Raw genomic sequence first — 11,097 nt, forward strand, 5'->3', positions numbered from 1 at the left:
TGGTTTAGCGCGTGTGGGTCACAGTTTGCATATCTGGCTTCGTTTTGTGTCGTTCCGGGCTGTTGGAGGTCGCTCGATGCTGGAAGGGCTCTCGGAGTAGGTGCGTGCTTTTCACGGCCGTGCTTCGGTTGCAGTTCTCATGGTGTTGTTGTTTGGTTTTCCTCTGTTTGTATTTGTTATTGTACATTCTTTCTTTGATCACAGTCTACCCTTTCGGTAGCTGCTTCAAGTCTGGATTTTCCGGACTTTGTGGATGGAGTTTCATTAGCTTCATTCACTGCTTTGGCCTACGGGCTTATTGTTGCCTTCGGGCAGAGATTTCTGCTTTAGCAATAGTGGGTTGTTAATTTTGAAATTAGTAAAAAGTGATGATGTAATATATAGTAAAAAGAATTTGTACGGAAAAATGAAAAAGTTTTGTATTGTGGTGATTTTTTTTTAATAGTAATAAAAAGTTATTGATGTGATATAAAAAGTGAAAAAAAAAAGTGAGAATGTTTTGATGTTGATTGTTATTGAAAAATGTAAAAAAGTGAGAAAAATAATGAGAATAGTGTTATGCACTTCTCTGTTCCGTTCCTGTCATTGGCAAACAAGACCATTATTTTCCAATTCCGTGTAGTCCTTTTGAACATGAAACGTACATGGTTCATGGATCGAGATCATATTCACTGGGTAATGCTAAAATTACAACAAGTGCATAACTTCAAAGTACATTGAGAAAACCCACATGTGTTAGCCCTAGCTACCCCAATGTGCCTTGAAGTTGTGCACTTATAGTACACTTGTAATGCATGAATCACAACCCTACAAATTTTCTTCATTTTGAAATGTCAATATTTACCAACCTTTCTTTTGCCGTACGTATTGGTTGGTGGCATAAGTTATCGAGATATTATATGTTTATAATTAATTTTTAATTTTTGTATTCAATTTTTGATAATTATCAAAAATAATCAATTTATTCAAAACTTACTAAACTGACGGGAATAACTTCAATCAGGCAGTGGCAAAAACCTCTTGATTTTTGCCCTCTAATAAAAGATTGACACCTCAACATTAAACAAGAAAAGTAAATATTAGCAAAACCTAGCAAAACACTAAATCTAAACCCTCAATTTCACTCTTTGAGTCTTAAAAACAAAAAACCAAAACAAAAAATCATCCTAGCCCAGATGCCGCCGCTGCCACCTCCACTACCCCACGCCGGAATTGGGGGTGGTTGCCACCGGGCTGCGTGGCCACTCCCCAGTGGTCGGGGGTGGTTGCGCGGGTCTGGGGGTAGCTTCCAAGCCACCCCTAGATTGATCTAGGGTTGGCCCAATGGCCACCCCAGGCCCTAGGGGTGGGCCGCGCGTGGCTACCCCCGGTCCATGGGGAGGCCGCACGGCCACTCTCGAGGTTTGAGAAGTGGCCGCGCGGCTACCCCCAGTGGTCGACGGTGGTGTTTAATTTTATTTTTATTGTCTTCAGTGGCGCCTGAAGTTGGAGAAGCTGGCGATTTTTTAGTTCCCGACGGCCTTTTGTGGTGATTCTGGTGACGTTCGCATGTATTCAACGAAATCTGGAAATTTCCAGGCGACTGGCAGTGGCGTCCGGAGTGGAGCAGTGGCAGTAGTAGCAGCAGCGGAGACGGTGATGGTGGCGTCTAGGGTGGGTGATAGTTGGGAGTTTTTTTTTTTTTTTTTTTGATTTCTTTTTTTACAGACAAAATGTAAAAAAAGAAAAGAAAAGAAAAAAGGATTAGATTCAGTATTTTGCAAACAATTGTTTTTCTTGTTACATACAGATGTATCAATCTCTTATTGGTGGGCATAAAACTATTGTTTTTTGCCTTGATCGGACAGAAGAAGCTCTCTAAATCGACAAACCGAACCTTCCAGCTTTGGAAAATAGAAACTACCGCATCTATCTTTTGCTGGTAGACTTGTAGCCATTGGGAAACTGGTCCCTTCCAGCTTCTAATCTAGTCACTCAAACTCTCGTTTCCTTGCTGTACTTCTGTAACCTATTTCTGCCGTTGCTCAAACAAATTTTCATAGAGCTGTTGTGGGTGATTCTGTCCCTTTTGCTGATAACTCTTCATGGCTTTCTCCTTTTGGTGATTTTGCCTTGGGATTTCGCCCACACAACAACTCAAATTTCTTCTTGCTTTCTATATGGTATGGCAAGATACCGGACAGAGCCATAGTTTGGTACGCAAATGCAGATCAGCTTGCTCAAAGGGGATCAAAAAATTTGAAGAATTTCACAATACAATGAAAAATTAAATAGAAAAGCGGTACAGAGAGAAAGAGACAAAGATTGACGGATAGTTTAGTGTTCGATACTTACATCCATCACTAACAAAGAACACAAAAGGCTACGTCATACAAATTCATATTTATTAGAGAATTAAGGTAGGTGAAGGTAATAGTAAGTGGAGATAATTATATCAAATCGGATTTGAATACAATTAAATCTAATTACCTAAAAGGTAGGAGTTCAAGACTACAAAATCAAATATGAGATCAAATGATTATATATTCTAATATTTCCTCAAACTTAAAGTTGAAGTTTGTCAGTTTGTGTAATCTTTTGTTTATTTATTTATTTTTTTTTTGGAGAGGCATGAGATGGCTGGATGGTGGCGACGGGCAATAGTGATTGAAGATGGGCCTTTAATAACAATAGGCCGAACAACATGTGTAATACCCAAAGAATTTATTAGGTGAACTAATAATACTTTATTCTGAATGATAGTTTTAAGTAGAATTCAATATATTTAGAAAAAAAAAATATTTGATGAACTAAATATTCTAAAAAAATATATATTTAGAATTAAATTTATTAGGTGAACTAAACAAAGTTTGGAGGACTTTTCAAAGAGAGGAAATGAGACTATGAGAGTGCTGACAAGTCAAACAATATGGAGAAAGGAAATGGGAAAGTGAAGCCTTTTCACGTGAAGGCTTAAGGCGTGAATTGGAATTTGGAATGGAATTCGTGAAGGAAACGGCAAATTCTAATAGAGAAGAAAATTCAAATAGAGAAGGAAACGGCAAATTCTATGCGTAAAACTGTAAAAGTAAGAATAGGAATGCACGTGACGGTGGGGGCTGCACCTTCACTGGGTGCGCGGTAGAAATTTTAGTGTTAAGAGGGTCAAAACTCAAAAGGATACAGGATTTCGGCACCCATACTTGATCTTTTTAAGAATTTCCAGATGTGTCCTTAAAATTTTACCTATCCACGAACCTGCAACAGTTTTCTCACCAAAAAAAATTTACTCACCCTCCTCTCAGTTACTCAGAAAAAAAAAAAAAAAAAAAAAAAGAGAAAATATTTAGAATAGTGAGAAAATTTTTGGAGCAGTGAAATTGTTAAGTATAAATTCTTTTATCCTTAATTTAAGTCCATTTTAGTGATTAGAATTTATATTAGGTTGACATAATGCCTAAATTGTGGGGAAAAGTGTGATTGAATATCTCAGGAAATGATATTATATTTAATCATTCTTTTAAAATTACAAATGCGTCGTTGTGCTACCTAAATATTTTTAGGTATTTTACAATAGCGTCGTTATGATGCTCAAATAATTCTAAGATATTTTAGATATGTCGTTATGATGTCCAAATAATATTAAAATATTTAGATTTGTCGTTATGATGCCTAAGTTGCATCTATGACATTGTAAATATGGCATTATGCTGCCCAAATTTTTGAATTTAAAGTAAGGCTTAGGAATAAGAAATTAAGAATTAATATAGGCTAATATGGAGATACAATGTTAATGCAGAAAATTTACAAAGGCGCAGAAAGTCATTCTAAGAGAATAGGACTGAACTGTAAGTTTAAACTTACCGACCTTACATTAATTTACAAAAGCATGTTATGTATGTTTTCTTGAGCCTTGTTATTTTAATTACACGTATGAATATATTTTGAAATGTTTTACATTGCGATATAAAGCCTCAAAACATTCTTCTTGATGACTATTACAATGCTCGAATATCTGATTTTGAATTGACAAAGCTTTTGAGGATGGACCAGAGCCGAACTCTTATAGGTATCAAAGGAACAAAAGGGTATGTTGCACTTGAATGGTTTAGGCACATGGCGATCACAACCAAGGTGGATGTTTATAGCTATGGTGTTATGCTGCTAGAGATAATTTGTTGCAGAAGAAGCGTAGAAATGATTGCCTGTGAGGAGAGAGCAATTTTGACTGATTGGGCTTATGCCTGCTATCGGGAAGAAACTTTAGATGCTCTGGTTGAATATGATGAGCAGGCCTTGGGCGACAGAAAGAATCTGGAGAGGTTTGTGATGGTTGCCTTTTGGTGTATTCAAGAAGACCCTTCTCTAATTAGGCCTACCATGAGGAGGGTTATCCAGATGCTTGAGGGAGTTGTTGAAGTACCTATTCTACCATGCCCATTCCCCTTCACTAAGTAATCAAGACCGTTGAAACCAACAAGATTTACAGTCATAATGTCTTCTTAGTCTTAATCGATCTGTTTTGATAGATTTATTATTAATCATAGTTAAGTTTGTAATTACTCTGCTTTGATAATAAGGTATGCCGTTTGAGTTCATGTACTTCTGGGGACAACCTTTACAGATGGATGTAGTCATGTAGCAGTAGCATATATATATATATATATATATATATATATATATATGATCAGTGTGAGCGTAAGAGCACCGGCATGAGAAGAAGATATTTGTGTGTTGTGAAAGAGTTTAGAGAGGAAAAAGAAAGAAGTAACTGATCATTTATACCATATAAAATAAAAATGACTTTTAAATTTTTATTGGGCTCTAGTCGGCACTTTTTCAGGCCCAAGTCGTTTGTTGGTTTTTACTACTGGCTATGATCACCTGCTGCCGTCAATGGCTTTTCGCTTGTCGTCAGTCTTTTGTCTCATCCAACACCATTTTGTCAGTCTACACTACTGGCGTCCGTTTTTTTATTTTCAAACTTAAGTTTTTAGAATCTTTCACCAAAGGTTTGAGTGGATGTTAGAATATATTTAAAATATAGTATTATTGATTGATTTGCATTTTCTAGAAAAAAATCGATTTAGGTTTACATGCGTAGTCTTACGAAGCCACTGTTATTTACTTGGTTTACCTCAATGGCCTTCAATCTCAACATTCCCTTAACTTAAGAAGCTAAAGCCATCTGGATCTCAAACTCATCAGATAAAATTGACAACATGCAGTCATATGCATAATTCACATTCTTATAAGAAGAACAACAAGGATTGTACGTTGCTCAATTAAGCTCAACCAACCGATAGGAGATAACATCCATAGATAAACTCGGGTAATTATAATTTAGTCAAATTCAACTTGTAACCTACACGATGATAAAGCAAGACAAAGTGCTCAATTGAATAATATAAAGAAAACAATTTCTCACACAAATTAAGTTTGTATCCTACATTCATATGCAAACCACATGCAGCTTAAGTCTAAATTAATACTGATATTAGATTACAAAACAGAGCAAATGCATTAAAAAATTTAAAAAAAAAAAAAAAAAAAAAAAACTGTAAATCTTTAACATGTCAAGTGATAAATGCTGGTTGCAACTTCATGTAGTGGTAAAGGGAGATGGACATGGTGGAATAGGTATATCAACAACACCTTCAAGCATATGCATAACCTTCCTCATAGTGGGTCTAAGAGATGGCCCTTCTTGAATACACCAAATGGCAACCTTGACAAACCTCTCTAGCTTCTCCATGTCATCCAAGGCCTCCCTGTCATATTCTACCAGAACATCTAATGTTCCTTCTCGAAAGCAGTCATAAGCCCAATCAGTTAAAATTGCTTCGTCCTCACTGCCAGATTCCATAACTACGCTTCTCCGACAACAAATGATCTCTAGCAGCATGACACCAAAGCTGTACACATCAACTTTAGCCGTGATTGGCATGTTCCTAAACCATTCAGGTGCAACATACCCTTTTGTTCCTCTAATGGCCGTTTGAGTTTGGCTCTGATCCATCATCAAAAGCTTTGCTAATCCAAAGTCAGAAATTCGAGCGTTGTAATATTCATCAAGAAGTATGTTCTGAGGCTTTATGTCGCAGTGGATAATCTGAGTGCTGCACTCTTCATGTAAATACAAGAGTCCTCTCGCAATCCCAAAAGCAATTTGGACTCTTTGCTTCCAATGTGGTTTCAAGTCTCCGAAAAGGAAACCTGCTAAAGTTCCATTGCTCAATAACTCGTACACCAGTAACCGTTGCGCACCCTCATCACAAAATCCAATCAGTCTAACCAGATTCTTGTGATGTGTCTTACCAATAATTTCCACTTCAGCTTTAAATTCCATCTCTTTCTCTTGTGCAGCGCTATTTAACTTCTTGACTGCCACAAGAAGTACATTAGAACCCATCTTTAGCGCCCCTTTGTAAACAATACCGAAAGCTCCTCTTCCCAATTCTTCCTTGAACCCATCTGTAGCCTCTAGAAGCTCTTTGTATGTAAGGCAGCGCAAATTCATTTGCAAGACAGACCCATTTCTGTCAATTTCGCTTACTTTCTTTTTGTAGAAAAATCCATGACAAGTAGCGCCAATCAATATAAAGATAACAAACACAGAGCAGCCCAGAAGCAACGACAGTACAAGGATCAAACCGTCCTGGTTCTTCTTTTGCACTGGCTCATTGCGTGGATTTGGGAAAGAGCCGAAAGAAGGATCAGGTAGTGTGGAATTGCCATTCCTAACTTTGATAAAAACCTTCCCCCCATCATTTTCGTCAAATCTCCCGAAGGAGAGTGGTAGCTTCTTCTTCCAACAGACATTGTTGGTCGAAAATACTGCAGCAGCACACATGCAATCTTGCAAGCAAGAATTTCTGCATTTCTCTTCAGAAAAAGCCGTTAACTTATTGTAATCTGAGAATGGCCAATTAGTATTTGTTAGTTGCTCTAAATAATACAGATCTTGTTGGGAATTAACTTCATCTTCTGTGCATCCGAGCTGTATGAAGTCTGGCTTGCAGCTTCCATACGGATCATTTGGATCGAGTAAAGAGTATCTTCTTGGGCATTCACACGTCGGCCTTTTATCTTGTGGGTTGAGTTTGCAGATACTGTTATACCCACAAACACCGGTCATTGAACTAACAGAATCCACAGGAGCCAGGCAAATATTATCAGGTTTAGACCAAATGGCGGTCCAGCTTTCATTGCCTGTGGAAGTCTTTGGGTGAGAATACAGAGCGAAAATTCCATCAAAGTTTAGGGTAACTCTAAAATATAAATTCCCAGTTGAGAGACTTCCCTGTGCGAGGGTGATGCGTTCGTCATTCTCTTTTAGGATATAAAAGTAGCCAGACTCATTGAAGACCAATTGCTTACCAGCAGTGCTTTCTGTTTGGTAAAAAGGTGGATTCGGTTCATCTGTGGGCAAGTTTATGGTATTGAGCGCAAGATTACCGTCCTGATCGAAGCGTAGCTGGAACTTTCCCTTGGAAAAGTTGGTCTCTGACTGTCGGGAAGAAAGCGCCCCTCCTCTTTCCATAATCTGTGTAGGCAAGATGGTATCAGTAGGATTCTGGAAGCTTTCCCATACCTTGTTGAAATTGCCATCTTCCAGAACAAAGTTGCCTGTATCGTTCATTACACCAAAGACAGCAACACCAGTAAGGCTCTGAGAGGTCCATAAATCTTCGCCTTGAGGGCCAGTAAGCGCTAGGCCTTGATCCGCAATTAGCTGCACCTTTGATCCCCTCGGAGCAAGGTTATCTCCATTTGCATGCCAAACTATGGTTCTGTCCGGTACCTTGTTGTACCAAATAGAAAGCAAGAAGAAATCTGGGCTGTTGAACGACTGGCGAAAGCCGAAGGCAAAATCACCAGAAGGAGAAAGCAATGGAGAGTCATCAGTTGTAGACAGAGAAAAGTTCACAGTTATTTTACCATTGGTTTGAGCAACAGAAAAAGTCGGTAGCAGAAGTAGGAAGAAAAACAGAGTATGAGCAAGAGAAAAAGCCATTGCCAAAAGAAACTGGGTTTAGACAAATAATTGTAGTTCAAGCAAAACTATTCCTTTGTAATTGTCTTGTTCGTTTTCTCGATCTTCGGATTCTTCGCCTGGTCAAGACTTTACAGAAACCTCTGGGCACGTACGCCATCGGAAGTCGTTTTTAATCAATTAAAGTTATTTAACCAAAACTTCTGACTGAAAGTGATGCACGGAAATATCAAAAACAAAAATTGCACCGATAATTACTTTTTAAAATTTTAGATTTTTAAATTACGTGAATTTAATTTAAGTCATTTCACCAATCTAATTACTTATAAAATGTATAATAAGAATTGAATATATTATTATCATGTTCTTGTATTTTATATGGTTGAAAAATTTTGAGTAAAAAATTATCTAATTCTTACATTTTTTTTAAAAAAAAAATTTGAGCTTAATACGACGTAAAATGATTTTTGAAAAATAATTTTGACATTTTCTAGTGTTTAGTAAGGACAAAAATAATAGTCAACCATAAGGTAATTTTTGTTTAATAAAAAATACTTAATAAATTTCAAAAAATAATTTACTCTTTTTAAAAGCGTAAATTATTTTTTTCAGACAGCAGAAGCAGTCGATCGTCTTTTAAACGACGCAGTCGATCTTCATGCTCAAGCGGTCGACTATCAACGGAATCCAGCAACCATTGCTGGATTCCACCTACCCATATTCCAGCGCTGGTTGAAATCCACCGGTGCCAAAATTTAGAAATTTTTATCAGAATCAAGCCATATTTAGCCACTATCGTCAGATTCAGGCGATACAGTGTCGGCCATATTTTTTCGTGATTTTGCCGTGTTGGTCGGTGGCATCACTGGCATATGTTACCTGGACCAAGTCAAGGGTTCGAAAGTTTGGTATTTAGAGAGGAGTAGAGAAATGTCAATATAAAGCCATTAATATCGTCATTATTATTTATGGTCGTTCCCACCTGCTTGATGCATTGCTTTTTAATACGAGTAGTAGTTTGTGTTTCCGTGTTTGTATGGCGGAATTAAAAAAATAAATAATTTTTTGGGGTTCAAACTTAAAAATATATATAAATAAAAAAGGGAAAATTTCAATTTACCCCCATGAAGTTGTCACCAATTTGCAATTCTACCACCGATGTTTCAATTTTGTTAATTGCACCCATTAAGTATAAAAAATTTTCAATTTAAGGAATCCGTCCAAATCGACCGTCTGAATTAACGAAAGTTGTCTCACGTGCCGTTCACGTGCCTGTTAGTGATGCAAACGGACGAGAATGCCCTCAATTTTTTAGCCGTTTTTTTTTCTCAAATAACTACCAACCCGTTTCCCTCTCGTGCCCTTATTTCATACTGAGAGATTAAGAGAGGAGAGGAGAGGAGAGAAGAGAAAATAAGAAGGGAAAAAATCGGGGAAAAGGGTAGGGTTTCGCCCCAGCTAGTTGAAGGAGACGATGGATGGCTCGAAGCAGGGCTCGTCCGGCGACCCAATAACCAACTCCAATGGGGATTCAAAGGAAAGGATAGATGCAAGCTCGGAGTCCACCCAGACTGTTGCATTGTTTTCACGGCAACGAATATGCTACTGCGAGCGGCCTATGAACGTGAAAATGGCACACACCAGAAAAAATTTCGGAAGAAGGTTTATGGGTTGTGAAAATTGGAAGGCAAGTGCTAATTATTCTCTTCAATTTTAGGGTTTCGTTATACATTTGGGTGATCAAAAAATTGTAGGGTTTTTTGTGTTTTTTCCAAGCTTATAGTATGATTTTGTTTAGGGTTTATAAAACTGAGTTAATCACTTTAGGGTTCAAAATTTTAGGGTTTCGTCTTTGTTGAAATTTTTAAAGTGTTTGTAAAAATAATTAAAGAATGTGATGTGGGTTTTTGATACTGCAATAGTATTGGCTTTGTCATCTCAATTATGTTTCACTTGTGCTGAAATATTGAACCTTGATATGTAGATGAACCTAGTATGTCAACTTTTGAAATTTGATTTGTGTTGTTTTTTGGCAGATTAATAGGGATTGTGGTTTCTTTGAGTGGGTTGATCCCAAAATGTGTGAACATGGTAAGAGAGTTGTTGATCGATTGTTTGAGTGGCATGAAAGTTTGGTGGCAGAAGCTAAACGATGTGAAGGCATGGTTGAAGTAAAAGTTGGGAAGGTGAAGGCCGAAATGGAGAAACAAGTTGAGGTTGTGAAGACTGAAAATCTTCAATATCGTAAAGAAATCGAAATTTTGGATATCAAACATGGAGCAATGAAGAAGAATTACCATACAATGCTTGTGTGTTCATGGATTATGTTTGCACTGTGCTTTTTCTTCGGATATGCAGCCCAAAACCAGCAGGGTAGTACAATTGGTCGTTTGAGGTTGCCATGATGGATGCAAGCGTGGAACAGTGCATGTTTTTTGTTGAAAGTTGTTTTGTGATCAATATGTATGTGAACATGTTGTGGTATCAAGTTGTTTTGTGGAACATGTTGTGGTATCAAACACTCACAAATTTGTGAAGTAATGTGTCAAGTTGTTTTGTGATCAAGCAGACAGTGAAAGTACATCATGGTCTGAAGTAATTAAATACAAGCCATCAACAAGACTCTTCCCAGGATCTTTAAAATACATTAAATCCCCTGGCCTATACCCATATTTCTTACATATACCCTCAATTTCAAAATATGATAATTTATCAAGGTCAACCTTCTCGTGATGCACTTCAACTTCACCACCTACATACACACAACCAAACCTCCGATCGAACCTACCCCCATAATGAACCTCAACCACCAGTTCACTACTTCCCATCCTATGAGGTCAATGATATAAAACACAATAAGTCACATATATAGTGGAATTAAATAAAAGGGAAGAATCTTGATAACATCAACCAATATATATATATGCATACCAAATCCTATGGGGACCACTTACAGTTTTTACACCAACATGCCACCAACCAACAAAACACAAAGCACTTTAATTTTGAAGCAGCTAAAACAAGAGTCTTGATAACATCAACCAATATATATATATGCATACAAAATCCTATGGGGACCACTTACAGTTTTTACACCCACATGTCACCAACCAACAAAACAC

The 11,097-nt window shown here is 37.4% G+C and overlaps 1 protein-coding gene across 1 annotated transcript; it reads right to left on the reverse strand.

Moving 5' to 3' along the window:
- Positions 1-5,521: 5,521 nt before the first annotated feature.
- Positions 5,522-7,996, reverse strand: LOC133877544 (G-type lectin S-receptor-like serine/threonine-protein kinase RLK1). The gene has a single exon (XM_062315887.1). The coding sequence runs from the start codon at positions 7,994-7,996 to the stop codon at positions 5,582-5,584; it is 2,415 nt and encodes an 804-aa protein (XP_062171871.1). The 3' UTR covers positions 5,522-5,581.
- Between the last annotated feature and the right edge of the window lie 3,101 nt (positions 7,997-11,097).

The sequence above is a fragment of the Alnus glutinosa genome, chromosome 9 (genome assembly GCF_958979055.1).
Source record: "Alnus glutinosa chromosome 9, dhAlnGlut1.1, whole genome shotgun sequence".
Classification (NCBI taxonomy): Eukaryota; Viridiplantae; Streptophyta; class Magnoliopsida; order Fagales; family Betulaceae; genus Alnus; species Alnus glutinosa.